This window comes from Panthera onca, chromosome C1 (assembly GCF_046562875.1).
Source record: "Panthera onca isolate mPanOnc1 chromosome C1, mPanOnc1 haplotype 2, whole genome shotgun sequence".
Classification (NCBI taxonomy): Eukaryota; Metazoa; Chordata; class Mammalia; order Carnivora; family Felidae; genus Panthera; species Panthera onca.
Window position 1 is genome coordinate 162,979,828 of NC_138346.1, and position 17,159 is coordinate 162,996,986.

The 17,159-nt window shown below is 38.0% G+C and overlaps 1 protein-coding gene across 7 annotated transcripts in view; it reads left to right on the top strand.

Moving 5' to 3' along the window:
* Positions 1 to 17,159, top strand: part of PTGER3 (prostaglandin E receptor 3) — a 178,954-nt gene that overhangs the window by 124,484 nt on the left and 37,311 nt on the right. For 4 of the 7 annotated variants that reach the window (XM_060625225.3, XM_060625226.3, XM_060625224.3 and 1 more), the window contains one exon: positions 12,944 to 13,103. The exons of the other annotated variants lie outside the window; for them this stretch is intronic. In XM_060625225.3, coding sequence (XP_060481208.1) covers positions 12,944 to 12,971 — 28 coding nt within the window. In that variant the 3' untranslated portion in view covers positions 12,972 to 13,103. The remainder of the gene's footprint in view (positions 1 to 12,943; positions 13,104 to 17,159) is intronic. 7 annotated transcript variants of the gene reach the window in all.

Sequence of the window (17,159 nt, forward strand, 5' to 3'; positions counted from 1 at the left end):
TAAAATTAAAGGATTTTATATATACCTGACCTCAAAAGTTATTATAAAGCTAAATTAATCAAGACAGCATGAGAGTGACATAAAGATAAAAATACAGATCAATGGAACAAATTAGGAATTCAGAAATAGTCCTACACATCTATGGTCAATTTATTTTTGACAAAGGTGCCAAAGCAGTTAAATGGTGAAAGAATAATCTTTCCAACAATAGTGCTAGAACAATTGAATAGCCATATGCAAAACAAAATAAAACAAAAATAAATGAAAACTCTCTACTCTTACCTCATGCCATAAGTAAAAATTGCCTCAAAATGGGTCATGGACTTAATTATGTAAGAATTAAAACTATAAAACTCCAGGAAAAAACACAGCATAAGATCTGGGTCACCTTGGGTTTGGCAAAGGTTTTTAAAATTGGAAACCAAAAAGTATATGCTACTAAATTTTAAAATTAGAATTTTTACTTCATTGGAATTAAAACTTTTTGCTTTTCTAAAGATACTGTTAAGTGAAAAGGTAAGCCACACCATGAGAGAAAAGATGTGTAAACTATATAACCATATAGAGAAAGGATCTGTGTCTGTAATATACAAAAAACTCTTACAATTCAATAACGAGAAGAGGAACATTATAATAAACAATGAGCAAAAGATTTTAATAAACAACTCACCTAAGAAATTTTATGAATGGAAAATAAACATCTGATAATATGCACAGCACAATTAGTTATTAGGAAAGTGAAAATTAACTACACACCCATTATAGTTGCCAAAAATAAAGAATGATCATACAAAGAGGACAAGAGATTTAGTTTTTTAACTGTGATATCATGTATCCTGGTAAAATTCATACAATTACTAAGGAATTAGCATCTAGAAGTCTCTACCCCCCCAAAAATATAAATGTATTATATAACATTTCACTTGAACCAATCCAATAAACTCTTGATTATTAGTTTTTAAAGGTCATAGACCAGAAACAGTCTCTGTTTCTCTTTCTTTCTTTCTTTCTTTCTTTCTTTCTTTCTTTCTTTCTTCCTTCTTTCTTTTTTTTTTTTTTTTTTTTTTTTTTTTTTTTTTTTTTTTTGTTACAAGATGGAAAGAGCTAAGTGTTACAGTGAGGAAGAAAGGAATGGCCTCCAGGATCTTATACTCTGAGGTCAAAGCTGTGTCGATGTTAAGATGTGAAAATTGCCTATGATTTTGTAGCATCTTGTAATTATGTTATCGCTTCAAGAACATCAAAAGTCACTGAAACCTCAAGTTCTTTGATCCATGGCCAACCAAGTCCACCAATATTTCTTCAAGTCTGCACAACGTGTTTAGATCTCAGTGAAACATTAGAGCAATTTTTGATATTACCATTATCTATTTTCTGAGGACTGATTCTCTTTTCTAACCATGGTTGTGAATATCTAGGTTCATGAAAGTACTAAGAAACTTTATAGCTCTGCTAAAAAGAAAGTAGGAGTCTCTTTTCTTTCTTAAATTTCCTTAATAAAAAAAAAAAAACAATGTTAATTTGATGAAAGTGAAAAATAACTATAAACGTCATTCATCTGGTTCCTCTTCATTGCAGAATAAAAACAAAATTTTCATTTCCATTTCAATTATAACACTACTGCCCTTTTGAGTTTTGCAGTTTCATTAAATCTAACCCCATCTAAACTTCTGATAAAATTGGTTAAAAAAGGGGCGCCTGGTGGCTCAATCGGTTGGGTGTCTGACTTTGGCTCAGGTCATGATATCACGGCTTGGGAGTTTGAGCCCTGCGTTGGGCTCTGTGCCGACACCTCAGAGCCTGGAGCCTGCTTCAGATTCTGTGTCTCCCTCTCTCTCTGCCCCTCCCCTGTTCACACTCTGTCTCTTAAAAATAAATAAATGTTAAAAAAATAATAATAAAAGAAATTATAGTCAGTTTCTGCTATCCTACATTTGTTGTCTTCTCCCAGTTTATTTTTCCTCTCTTTTCATGGAACTCACGCTTTCCAAGTTTTTTAAAAAAATTTTAACATTTATGTACTTTTTAGAGAGAGAGAGAGAGAGAGCATGAGTTGGGGAGGAACAGAGAGAGAGGGAGACACAGAATCCGAAGTAGGCTCCAGGCTCTGAACTGTGAGCACACAGCCGGATGCCGGCTTGAACCAAAGAACTGTGAGATTATGACCTGAGCCAAAGTCAGATGCTTAACTAACTGAGCCACCCAGGTGCCCCACACTTTCCAAGTATTTTAAATTAAAAGCTTAATATATACCATTTTCAGGGTATATATCTTAAAAGGTATATACCAGATCTCTAGAATTTAGGGAGAAAACAGTCTTAAGATATTCTGTTCCTTTGGCCCCATAAGAGTATTTGATGTTATAAAAACGTGTGTTCAAAATTTTGGTTTGGAAAACAAGAACTGTCACTGTAATTATGCAGGAGGAACTTCCCAGGTGACCGAGTGTAACAGAAAAGTCAGAAAATAGGTACAGTGAGTCACTAAAATATTAGATACAACTATCTCTAATCTAGCTTCTTTGATGTATCTCTATAGTTCTAGCAGTCTGATGTTTTGTTTAGGTTAAACACATTTGGGTTTCAATCTAGAGCAAAAAATGTGATACCTTTGGCATCCTTTTGTGGTGGCTTTTGTGATAGCCAAGTAGGATCTATTGCGAGTACATTGTCACATTAGTGACAGTTTTTTAAACCAGTGTTTGATTTTTTTTCTATTTTGTAAATGTCACCTTTTTGCTAGCATGCTCAGCAGAAAGGATGGTTGCAATACTTTTTTAACATGAAGTTAGGTCTAATGACTTTTAGATCTTTGTATTTCCCTGGGTAGACTGATGTTCTGAATTTTTAAGAATTCATTTCAAGTCGTAGTCAAACACTTCCAGCCATTGTTTAGCATTCTGGGTGTAACTGGTTGAACCAGAGGACATGGCCCATGTTTTGGGGATATGCTGACAGATCCCACAGCTGCGACACTGTCAGTCAGCCATATGCTTTTAGGCAGAACACAAATGTCATTTAGGGTTTGGCAGCAGAAAAGGCAAATGAGATAATTTTGAGCACAGGAGATTCTTTTGAATTAAAACTGCAGACCTTAATTTTCCTAGAGAAGTGCTTTCCTTTCATTGTTTTCAGTTTCTAACAAAATCAATAAGGTAATAAGGTTGTGATCATGCTGAAATTATTTAGTAGTCCTTATTAATAATAATAAGCCACAATTATAGAATGCCTGATAAACATTAGACAATATATTAATTGTTACATGAATTATCTCAATTGATCCTCACATTAATTCTATGAAGCTTGTACTATAATGATCTGTGTTTACAGATGAAAACATTGAATTTACAGTTTGTAAGTGGTGCAGTTGGCACTTCAATTCAATTCTCTGATTTTTTTTCGTGGTTACCAAACATATTTAATGAATGAATTAATAAATACATTCTATAAATCCATCCAGATTCTCATAAGCTAGATTCTAAAGTAAGTTCAGATCCATAAACTTTCTAGTTTGGGAGTTCTGAATGTGGACTACACATTAAAATTATTTAGGAGAGGTTTTAAAACCACTGATTTTATTAGTATCATGTGGGGATCCAGGGAATTTGTTTTTTTAAAAACCTTCATAGACGATTCTAATGTGCAGCCATTATTCAGAACAACTGCCCAATCCCTCCGATTTTTTTTTAAGTTTATTTATTTACTTTGAGAGAGGGTGCAGAGGGGCAGAGAGAGAGGGGGAGACAGAGAGAATCCCTAGCAGTCTCCTTCCTGTCAGCACAGAGCCCAATGCAGGGCTCAATCTCATGAAATCAAGTCACATGCTTAACTGACTGAGCCACCCAGGTGCCCCCAGTCCTCTGATTGTTAATAGATATATTTCCTTGCGAAACTCTCTTCAATAAGAGAAAATGAAGAACACTAATACTCCTTATAGGAACCCTTTTTTAACTTGATACATTTTTCTTTTCCCAATTTGTAATACCATATAACGGTATTCAAAGATATCTTTAAAAGCCTACAAGAAAAACATCTTTGTCAAGTAGCTATTGATTGGTCTGAATAATTGCATTTCTCCTGTGAATTAATACATCTACAGACGATCTGATATCTACCTCTCTTCCTAGCTTCATTTTATGCAAACTCTACACATCAAACTGTAACTCTGTAGGCTCTCATATTTCTGGAACTTCCCTTGTGCTTCTACCAGGAGTGATCTGCATTTACCCATATGGTAGGACCTTCTCATGGGACCTTTGGAGACTCATCCAAGTAGAATGAAGTTCTCCTTCCTCTGTGATTCCATGTCAATTTGTATATATTTTGATTATACATATTTTTAGTATAGCTTTTTAAAGAGTAATATATACTTAAGTTAAAGATTAAAACAGTAAAAAATGGTTTACAGTGTAAAATCTGTCTCCCATTCATGCTTTGACATACAGACCTTTCATAAGGCAATAGCTATTCCCACCATAATTAATACAGAGAGAAACACACACATATATATACATAGCTCTTTGGGCTTTGCAAGATTGAAAGCCTCTCTAGCAAACACAGTGTTCTGCACCTTGCTTTCTTCACGTAACAATATCTTAGGCTTCTTTCTATATTAATATACAAACCTTATTATTTTAATAGCTCTATTTTAATATGACATATCATAGTTTACCTAACTGGCTTCTCATGATGGACACTTTGGCTGTTACTAGCTATTACAAACAATGTTGCTAGGGGCGTCTGGGTGGCTTAGTCAGTTGAGTGTCCCACTCTTGATTTTGGCTCAGGCCATGATCCCAGGGCCATGGGATCAAGCCCTGCCTCCATGCTCAGTGTATAGCCTTCTTAGGATTCTCTCTCTCTCTCTCTCTCTCTCTCTCTCTCTCTTTCTCTCTCTCCCTCTGCCCCTCTCCCCTGCTTGTGCACTCTCTCTCTGTCTATAAAAATAAAATAAATCTTAAAAAAACCCGTTGCTATAAGTATCTTTGCTGGTACATTTATGTAGAGTGGATAAGGCTGGGCTTTTGAAGTTAGATCTCCTGGGTTTGAACCTTGGCTCTGTATCACTAGCTCTTACTGTTTTAATCAAGTATTTAACCTCTGTATGCCCCAGTTTCCTCTTATGGAAAATGGGAATTTGGTAATAATTTCAGAAGGGTTTTTTGAGGACTGAGAAAACTGCTACTTGAAAAGAACTTTAATGTTTAGTATAGAGTAAACACTCAGTGGTATTTACTACTATAATTGTAAAGACCTCATGTCTTTCGGCACATGTGTGAGTATATCTTCAGGATATTTTCCTGGAAGTGGAATTCTTGGGGCAAAGGGTGTGTGCATTTATAAGCTTAATAGATACCCATCTTGACTGGGCCCTTTAGAAACAGACCCTGAGACAAGGACCCAAATACACATAGTTTACTCAGGTGATGAGGGAAAGTCAAACAGGGAAGTGGGAATGTGAGGCAGGGAAAGAAAGGAGCCAGTAATGGGCATATCAGCAAGCCATTCACGACTTTGAGTACGCGGAGCTCAGGATTTCTGAAACCCTAGGGAATTCTAGGAGCCAGTATTGACACAAATCTCAGGGTAACCCTATTCAGAGGGTGAAGGAACTGGGCTATTGGTGCATTGACTTCCATCCTGTCATGTCAGTCATTGTCTGAAGGCCACTGTATGATCCTGGGAGTAAGGACTTCTGAGGACAGAGCAGCACTCTGCCTTAGGTTCTGGTAATAATGGGATTGTCTGTAGATAATTTAAAAGGAGTAACAAAATTGACTAAACGTCATTCTAAATTTATCATTATGGTGTGCTAGGAATTCTCTATAACCTCAGTTATAAAATACTCCTCTCCTCACAGGTACTTCCCACTGTGCTTCCCTACGTTCCACTGCCTGGGAGGGATTAACTCCCTAACACTTCTGGCCTATTTCACAGGCAGGCACAGGGGGGTTTATGAGCCAGAGAAGAAAAGAAACACAGGTGCTGCCAGCTGGAAGCCTGAACAGCATGAACTAAAGGACAAGGAAGAGAGAATATGGTCAGAGCACCAACAGTATCTGCTAGAGTTGAACCCGCCCCACTTAGACCATCTACACAAGTGCTTGAACATTTGTCTTGTTTCAAGTCTTGCCCATGGTAATGAGAATTACCCCTCACTGCTGTCTTTTATGACCACCCCTGAGTGGAGCTGTGTTTCATAAGTCTATTTTTAGCTTATGGGATACATTGAGCCAACCCATTCGTGAATCAGACCTGGGTTTTATCATCCTCTGACAACTGGTATTGGGGTACTCTCTGTAAAATCTTGGGCATGACCTGAGTGAGATATATTGGTTAAACAAGTTAGGTAATATGGGGGGCTGGGCCACCGGTTCATGTAACTTAGTTGTTCCTCTGGACATACTCATGCTTGATCACTAATGTACAATGTATCATTGTATGATGGGTTCTTGCTGTGCCCACCCAAGCTAATGACTTGGAGGATCTGATGGTAACCGGCTTGTGATGAGCAGCTCCTGTCAAATTATCAGGAGATGTCTCGTGTTTAGGCTAAGTTTCTACTAGGTCCAGTAGTACCAAAAGCTGCTTTTTAAATGGTAAACAGTTCTTTGAAGACTTCTGGCTTTCATATCGTATCCTGATTGATAGTTGAGCCTGCCATTTTTTTTTTCTCTGAATGCTTATGACACTAACAGCAACCAACCAATTCTATTGTCCTTATAATTCTCATTATCCCCTTATCTGTCATGTTCTAGAAATATTGCGTAAGCCGGTGCATGCTCTTCACGCCAACCCATTTTAGTAGGGGGTGATGGCATTTGGAAACTGGGCCACTAACACTGAAATGTATGGACACAGGGATACAGGCAGGGTGCCATCAGCCTCTGCTACAATGTCACTAAAATATCTTCCAAAGAAGGCATTTCATTTCACATTCTCATCAACAAACTGGAAGATACCTGTTTTTATGTATCCTTACCATCTCAATGTATTATGAAATATTTAGTCTTTACTAATCTGATGGGTTTTTAAATGGTACTTCATTGTTGTTTTATATGTATTTCTTTATTGTGAAGTTACATCTATTCGCACATATTAAAACTATTGATATGCCTTTCACTTTGAAAAATCCATTGGCAATCCCCTTTTATATGTTTTTCTCATTTTCAGGAACTGAGGACAAGGACCAAATATTATAACAAAAGACGTTCCCATTTCTCTTATCACTCAGGAAATCCCAAGGGTTTGGGAACTGTGATCCAGGAACTGTGGACACAGACCGAACATGTCTGAGAAATATGTTTTGGTCATCTGAATGACTAAATATATATATTCCTTATAAATCACAATATCATAATATACTTCATTTGTTACAATTAATGAGTCAGCATCAATATGTTATAATTAACTGAGGTCCATACTTTATTCTGATTTCTTTAGTTTGTATCTAATGCCCTTTTTCTGTTCTAGGCTTCCACCAGGATATCACATTATATTTAGTTATCATGTCTCCTTAGGTCCCTTTTTGCTGTGACAGTTTCTCAGATGTTCCTGGTCAGGTATTTTGTAGACTGTCTTTGTATTTGGAATTGCCTGATGTTTCTCTCATAATTGGACTGGGACTATGGGTTTCTGGGAGAAAGATGACAGAGGTAAAATGCCATTGTCATCACATCACATCAAAAGCACATACTATCAACATTATTTATCATTGTTGATATTGACCTTGATTAACTGATAAGGTAGTTTTTTTCAGACTTCTCCACTTTAAAGTTACTCTTTGTGATAGTTAATTTTATGTATCAACTTAAGTGGGCTAAGGGATGCCCAAATAGCCAATAACACTATTTCTGGTATGTCTGTGAGGGTGCTTCCGGAAGATACCAGCATTTGGGTCAGTAGACCTAGTAAAGAAGATCTGCCCTCACTGGTGTGGGTAGGCATTATCTAATGCATTGAGAGCCCAAACAGAACAAAAAGGGGAAGGATGAATGCTCTCTCTTCTTGAACCAGCATCCCTCCATACCCATGCACTCCTGTAATCTCAGTTCTCAGGCCTATGGCCTCAAACTGGGAATTACACCACTGACTCACCTGATTCTTAGTTCTTCAGGCTTTGATTTATACCACCAGCTTTCCTGGTTACCCAGCTTGCTGATAGCTCATTACATATATAATTAATTATATAATATATATTTCCCATTGGTTCTGTTTCTCTAGAGAAACATGACTAATACACTCCTCCCCTCTCCCTTGTCCTTTTCATACTGTACTCTTGGAGAAAAAAATTGCTATGTGCAGCTCACACTGAGAAGAAGTGGGGAAGGACGCCTGGGTGGCTCAGTTACGTGTCTGACTTCAGCTCAGGTCATGACTTCACAGTTCGTGGATTTGAGCCCTGAGTTAGGGTCTGTGCTGACAGCTCGAATCCTAGAGCCTGCTTCGGTTTCTGTGTCTCCTTCTGTCTCTGCCCCTCTCCCATTCTGTCTGTCTGTCTGTCTGTCTGTCTCTCTATCTAGAATGAATAAATTTAAGAAAAAAGAAAAAGGAGTGGGAAATTGTGCTCAGCCTCCTTGAGGATGAAGGATCTACATAAAATTAAATTATTTGGGATTCCTCCGTATGGGAGATTTGTCTGTTCTCTCCCACTTATTTATTCAATCATTTATTTATATCAGTATGGACTCATGGGTATTTATTTATTTTATACTTTGGATTATAATCTAATAAGATTTTATTTTGTTGCTTAAAATGTTTCTTCCTTGGCCACTGGGAGTTCCTTTAGTTGGTTTCTGTGTCCTTTTGACATATCTCCATTATTGTATGCTTTGATTTGTTCTTTACACATCCTTACTTTTTTGGCACTCGAAGATGGTGTAGGTTTATTTTGTGTAATCCTTACCACAATCCTGAGTCAGCCATTCCTCTGAGGAACCCTGGTTCTTTTTATTGGAAACAGGATTAGAAGCCAAAATCTGGGCTCTAGATAAGCCTATTACTACTGGGGTTAGATTCAGTAAACCAATACAATATGGTTTATTTAATAAACAAGTTTCTAATGTAATTCACAATATGTTGAAATATTCTCTTCTTAGCTATAATTGCAAATTAAAGGCATGTATCCTCAAGGTTGTTACAGCATGTCCAATTACGTACTGGATGTAGAATATTTTAGAGCTTTTTAAGTGTGTGCAGACACTGTACATTTCTAAGAGAAAAGAAACATCTTTCTGACATCCACATGCTCTGGGTTTTTCAGACTAGAAAAGAAAGACCAAAATGCCAGTTTGGACTCTAAAATGCCTTGCAGTACAGAGATCTTCCATAACTAAAATAAAAATAACCACAAAATCTGTGACCATCACCCTATCTTATTACCAATTTTTGAACACCTCCACTATTGGTGAACAGAATGACATTTGGTTATTACAGGTGACCTAACGTTCAATGACCATAAGTGCCCTTGACAATGAAAGTGCTGTCTTGTGACTCTAATCTAATCGACTTGCTAAGCACAGGAAAAAGTTGGCACCTTCCTATGGCATTGATTAATGAGGAAACACTTGGTTTCACAGTTAATGTGAATCATTATAACCCCTGGGTACCTATTATTTTTATAAGAAACAGTTCTGTGTGATGTTTACATTTAGTGATGTCTGCATTCATAACACAAGAGCCACACCTCTATATGACTTCACTTCATTGAGAAAATGCAACTTGGGGTTAATTTTTGGAAATGCATGTCATATGCTAAATGCAACTCCCTCATTCCCTTCTTCCCTTTTAGTTTGCCATTGACTTTATTGATGCAAAAGGGATGGGGGAAATCAAACTAACCTGAACTAACTGTCTCATTCATACATACATTTAATTCAATTCTTAAAGCAGCATTAAGAGCTAAGTATTCTTAACACCTGTTGGAAAGTTGAAAAAACAGAGATTTGGAAAGGTCAAGTAACCTACTCAAGATTACACAATTATAAGTAGCGATTGTAAAGTTATTATATGGAATATATGCCTGGATCAATTTGACCCCAGAGCTCATCTTTTCCCACTCTGGCAGGAAACTGGCAGCATGTATAAGAATAATTTAAGATGATTTTTAAAATAATATGCCTGAGTTCCACTCTAAGAGATTCTGATTTCATACTTCCAGGGGAGAATCTAGGCATCAGCAAGTTTTAAATTTCCTCCCGTGATACTAATGAGCAATCCCGTCTGAACCAGAGCACTGCACCATCCTGATTTAACTGTCATAATTACACCTAACATTTAGGCTGTGTCCTTAGGGTTTGCAAAGTTATTTTTTAAATACACAGTTTGTTTACTCTTTAAACCAACCCAGCTAGAGATTATTATGCCCATTTTTTTCTAGAATAGGAAGCAGAGACTCAAGGAGTTTAAACATTTCACTCAATATTACAGCATCAGTAGCTAAAACCCAAGAAAATTTGAAGAGGGCCACCTAATTGTTTTTAATCCTTATTTAGAATATCCTAATCTTGGTCCCATTTGGATCCCTCCATCTCTTTCCCTCCTTCTCTGGTCTATTCTCCAGCCTAGGACTTCAAGAGCTACTTAGATGCCATTTGAAGCTATCAACTACATGTGGATGAGGAATGGTGGCTATGAGAGCTGACTCATTACTAAAGTAACATAGGTTAGTAGTAAAAACAGAGCTGAGGGTACAAGTTGGACACCTTAGGGAAGTGATTTTATTTCTTGAAGCTTAGGTTCAACAATATAATGGGGGAAATAATAATACTACTCCCACACAGTTTTATCATGAAAATAAGATAAAATAATGTGTAGAAAAGAGGTTTGTAAATTGAAAGGCATGATACTTAATGCTAGTCATTGTTATTTCATTTGTACCGATTAGTTTTGAAGAGTGGTATTAATTTCCCAGGGCTGTTCCAACAAATTATCACAACCTTGTTAACTTCAAACTATAGAAAATTATTCTCTCCCAATTCAGGAGACTGGAAGTCTGAAATTAAGGTGTCAGCAGGGCAAAACGCCTTCTGAAGGCTTTACGAGAAAATCCTCTTCCAGCTTCTAATAAGTGTCGGCATTCCCTGGTGTTCCTTGGTTTGAAGCCACATCATTCAAATCCTTGCTTCTGTCTTCCCATTGCTTTCTCCTGTGTGTTTGTCTCAAATATCCCTCTACTTTTCTCTTACAAGAATATTTGTCATTGGATTTAGGACCCACCCAGATAATTCAGCATTACCTTCTCGTCTCAAAATCCTTAACTGCATGACTTCTGCAAAGAACCTTTTTCCAAATAAGGTAACATTCATAGGCTTCAGGAATTAATACATGAACATATCTTTTTGGGAGCCACCATTCAACCCACTACAGACATTACAAGTATTTCTCTTAAACTAAACATGCCACTGTCTGATTAACTACTGATTACCAATACATTTAATTTCCAAACCTTTTACATGGTAAATAAGATCTTCATTCCCTCAAGTCAGCCCTGCCCATCCCCCAGACAACTGCACAGAACTCCCTGCCATTTCCTGGATATTCCTTGCACTCTCCTACCCCTGTGCCTTTATACATGCTATTTCTGTTACTTGCCTTCCCTCTCCTTCTGGACCTCATCACTATTTTTTGCCTTCTTCTGTGACGTATTTACCGATTATCAAAAAAGACTGCTCATTTTCTTTCCAAATCTGCTAGCTTTCTTGGCTTTCTACCTCTGATCTGGCATTTACTACAGGTTGAACTTTACCACTGGAGCGGAGCACCTGTTCACTTTCCCAGTAGATTGAGCTTGTTTTTGTTATGTCCTCAGGATACAGAAGTGACTCATTCATCTTTGTACTGCCCACTGCATGAGGCCCATGACCAGGCACATGGCTGGTTCTCACCAAAGCTGGTGAACCACAGGGGATGGTGAATAACACTTCTCTTGGGTTCCTCAGTCTACTACTGTGTGGGGGCAGCTGAAGGGCCCTGGAATCCCATTTCCCTTTCAGTGGTGCAAATTATATTATTACATTTGTCTTATTCTCTTTATTTGGCTTATTATTATCATCATCATTATTCTTTCCATAAGGGCCCCTTTTCTCCCTTTTCTCACTTGCTAGTTTATTTTTTCGTGATCAACTTTTGTGTGTTGTAGGGTTTCTTCTACAAAAGTATTATTCTTTGACGGAGTTATAGTTTTCCCGTCAGTGATAAGTGATATTACTCACATCATCTTAGTTTAGTAAACACTTTGTATGAGGGAGGGGAAGGCAGAGAGAAGCTGTGAGTCTCCGTTCTCCTCAGATCTCAGCTCTGTGCTTTGACTTTGGTTTTATCTTTTTGAAGTTCAACACATTTGTTTTTCTATTTGTTTTTTCTCATCCTTTTTATGGCTAAATCCCTGTTCAGTCTTAGATTCAAAATCCAAAATTAGGTTTGGGAAAAAGTAAACAGATGATTGAATGTTGTCCTACTTCCTGAATACTACCAATGCTGCATGTGCTGTGTATACTCCACATAATTTATTAAAAGATTTTCCTTTGGAAGGAAACACTTCTCAGATTCTCCTAGATTGAATAGTGGTCCTCACATGCTTCCTGGACTGTAAATCCTTTGCAAGTAGAAACTGTCTGTGGCCCATCTCTAGTCATGTTATCAACACAGTGCCAGGCACGTACTAGGTAATCAAAAAAGTTTCACAAATCATTGAATACAAATATCTGTCTTGGGAACTGGCAAAACTTCAGTAGCCAATGGATACCTTTGATTTCTCTTTCCTACTATAATACCTATTCAATGTTGCGATGGCAATCTACTTGAAATAATCTGGTTTTTTACTAACAGAACATCTAGAGAAGCCCAATGGAAGTCTTGGTCAAACCAATGCCTTTCACAAATCCTGTTCTATACGACACAACTCCATACAAAAGCAATGCTGACGACTATTCATTTTCTTACAGCTCCTCCAATCCTAAGTTGGGAATTTAAACTCCATTTAGGACTATGGGGATCTGAATAACAAGACAGAAGGCTACCACACTCCAAAGCAATCTTCTCCAACAATCGACATCTGTCAGTGTTTCAAGTTTCAGCTTTGGCACTTGAGCCTCTAAGTTCAAGGTGAGATCTCTGGGGATTGCCAAGGAAATTTATGAGCCCGTTTCTCTCAGCTTTACTTGTAAATCTTTCCCCAAAATCTTGGGCATCAGTCTCATCACATGTGTCACTGTTTCTCCTAAGAGGAGATGATTCGAACTTCACTAAGCTGTAATTCCTGGTATACATCCTTACAGTGTGTCTAAGCTCCTCCTATCTGTTTCCTCCTGCTGGTCCAACATATATTGCAACTAACAGTCGAATATCAAACCACTTAGGTTGAGACCATCAGCACCTTGTCACTTGGGCTTGGAGAGGCCCATGCAAGATAAATTGGTCATGAATTTCAATTACCTTCCAGTACAGGCTTGTCACTTTTCCTGGAGCATACAAAGTTCCATATGGCAGTGGTCTCCTACAGAAAACTGTGCTTGTGTCTTTCACTCTTCTTCTTTCTTAAAATTGAAATATAATCTGGAAGGCAATTCCCATGTTAACGTATGCACCAAACTGCATGCTTAACATTTCGTGTCTCACCTCAGACAGGATACGAATAGGATCTTAATAGAAATGCTTAATGCAATATGTTCACAGTCTCTTTCCTCCATCAATTTATCACTTATACACAGTTACAATATAAAATTATCAACAGAAGGGATATAAAAACAAACTTAAGGAGTCTCTGGTGGTTCAGTCTACATTTAGCATTACTCAGAGCTGTGGACACTCGGTCATTGGTTCCTGTACACTACAAGAGCCTGATACCCAGGATGAGGATACAAAGCAGCCACGCTTCAAGGTCCAGCCATGTTATATGTATATATATATACATATATATATATACATGTATATATATATATGTATATATATATATACATACACACACACATATATATGTATAAGTATATATACATATATATGTGTGTGTATATATATATGTATATATGTGTGTGTATATATATATATATATATAGCAGAAAACATCTCCTTCTCCCTTTAGCTCCAGCAGCCTGCCCGCCCACAAAGAAGGAAATAGTTACTGTGCATGATAGGAGCTTGGGGTTTGGCAGTGACCAGCAAAGAAATAGGGACAGAGGTCTGTAAGATAAGAAATAAAATTAAAGTTAATCTGAAACAGGCTCTGTATCTAAATAAATGTGCCAAAGAAAATTAGGGATAAAATTGGTAGCTTTGGGTTATTTTTGCAACCCAAGGCTGCACCTCCATGGGAAAGACTGTTGCCACTGAGATGTGGGTGAGGCACCCTCCAAAGTCCTTACCGTTCAAAGACCACCTGGGATGCACTCAAAATTCCTACCATTACACTCGCTGCATCTAGAAAGTCTGTTAAAATGTTGAGGAATCTGACATTGAATCACTGAAAGATATAGTACAGTTACACCCCCAAAAAACTGGTGTGAACTTTATGTATTTTCTCTCCTAGGTTATTTGTTTAATTTTGCCTTTTTTACCTCTGGTCTTTTCATCTGCATCCCTTAGTTCAGGTCCTTAAGCATTTTCTCATGAAGGTTATTGGAATAACCCCACAAAACCCTGTTTGGTTTCTACCGCAGTCTTCTGCAACTTACTGTTCACACTACTGCCAGTATAAACCCAGATTTGGTGCTATTAATCCCCTGCCTAATGCAAAGTGCTCCCCCTTGCTTGCAGGGTAAAATCCAGGCAGAAGCATAAAACCCCTTTATAATCTGGTCCATGCTTATCTCTTCCCACTCCTCAATCACTCAGAACTTCTTGTAGTAGTTCCAAAACACAGCGGGGCTCTGGGCCTCTCTGTCTTCTCCCCTGTGGTTATCCTTTAGCCTGGGAGACTTCCCTTCTTCCAAGGCTGATTGGTTCCCATTCCATCTTTGAGACTCAGCCTGGGTGCTCTTTCTTCAGGAAGCCTTCTTCTACTTTTGGAGACAATTATATGCACTGTGGGTTATGATAGCATTCGGTTTCGTCCCTTCATCACAACTAATCACATCGCATCCCAACTGTAGATAGAGTTGTCTGTATCCTTCACTAAACAGAGACAACACGAATCAAGGACTGTATTCCCAGGATCTGGTGGCACATGCTAAGTACAGAAAAGGTGCTTAATGAACATTCTTTGAATGAATCTACATGTTCAGGCATTTTCACATATATTATGTCTTTCCATCTTTCCAACAACAAGCCTCACCCTGTCCTATTATACAGGAATGGTCTAATTCGTGGTGCATTACTTAAATATCAGGCAGAGGGGCAGGTCAACATTATTACCTCAGACAATTGAAGGAGAGAGGATATCAGGATGTGAAGTGGTTGATGAAAAGGGAGATTTAAAAGAAAGAAAAGGAGATCTTACGACTTTACAAATCTGATGTTATAACGAATTAGTTCTTTTCTTATTTGAAATCCTAGAGGGAAAAAGAGATATGGGGTGGTATTCGTGCATAGTGTTAACTCAATAATATGTTCACTATTCTATGTGCTTTCATGCATTAACTCATCAATCCTTAAAAACATTCCAGGTGATAAATACTATTGTTATCCTCATTCAACAGATGAGGAAACTGAGGTGCAGAACAATAATTTGTCCAGGACAAATAGCTAGTAAGTGGCACAGTGATGATTATAAAGGTAGGCAGTCTGAAACCAAGACAACTATGCTCATAAGCATTTCACTATGTTATTTCTATATGATGCAGTTAAAATGCAGAGGGACAAATATTTTTAAATGCTACAGCAGTTGCACAGATTCTGATGGCAGATTGGTGGTCAGCAAAGCCTTCACGGAATAGGTGAGGAATGACCATGTCTTATAGGAGTAGGGATGGACCGAGGAAGCAGGAAGTGTAAACGTACTTTAGGAAGGTGAGATGGTATCTGTAAAGATGAGGAGGATGTGGAGAAGAATCTGTCATCTTGGTCTGGAGCAGTATTTATGACTATGGCAAATGAAAGGGAGAGGAGAGAAACAGGAAGATCATGTTAGGCGGCAGTGTGGGCTGCCTGAGTCTACACTCAGTAGTGTTGCCCAGCAGAGATGTGGGGGTGGTCTACGTTGATAAGACCAGAGTAGCCTTCACATGAGCAAATATGGCCATGAGCCTCAACTGGGCAATTCTCAGAGCCAGCAAAGGACAGGGATGCTTGGGAGACCTATATACACACTACCAGGGTAAGAGATGTTGATAGACTGCATCTTCCCACCACCCTCTTTTTATATCAATTGGGACATGGAGGTTCAAATAGATTAAGTGATATAACTAATATTGTCTGTCTCTTTAGCAGCGAGGTTAGGACTAGAAACCAGGGGATACAGTATTTTCCTTTAAAGAGGAGATGATCTTCCAGGGAGATAAAATCAAATACACAGACATGCTGATATCAAACACAGCACAGCATTCCAATAAATGCAAAACAAACAAACAAACAGAAGTTACACAATTAAAAATCTAAGTTCTGGGAGGTTGGCTGAGCAAGGATGGAGACCAGGAATTCTGGAAGTTTTTCTGGAGACCAGTTTTTTTGTGAGGTGATAGACTTTGGTTAGAGGTGTGTAGAGACTGGGAGAAGCCAGTTCCTGAGTGAAGGCATGTCTTAGGGTACAGTGATGTGTATACACCAGTCTGGTGGGTTGTAAGGGCAGGCATCTTGATATAGAGGAGACATGGAGAGGAGACATACAGAATGAAGGTCAAGCTACTGCATTCATCAGTGGTAGAACCAAGGACAAGTTCAATTATTTTAGCTCATCTATAAAATGAAGGTAGAGATTTTTAACACATACTAGTTATTATAATTGTAGAGTCATTTTATGACAGTGTGATATATAGCATGGATTGGTGTCCCTGGGTCTCCTCTTTTTCTTTTTTTTTTATTCATTGGATAAATGCATGAGTGAATAAATGGATGAATTCCCAGCTGGATTTTTTTCAAACCCATCTGAGCAACGGAAATGGGGCACTCGTCAGTACATTCAAGCATGATCTGGTAAAACATACCTCACTGCCCCTAATCTCCTCTTATATAGCTTGCTGAGGAGGAGAAAGGAAAGGAGAAAGCGTTACCATGACCCATGAGAGATGA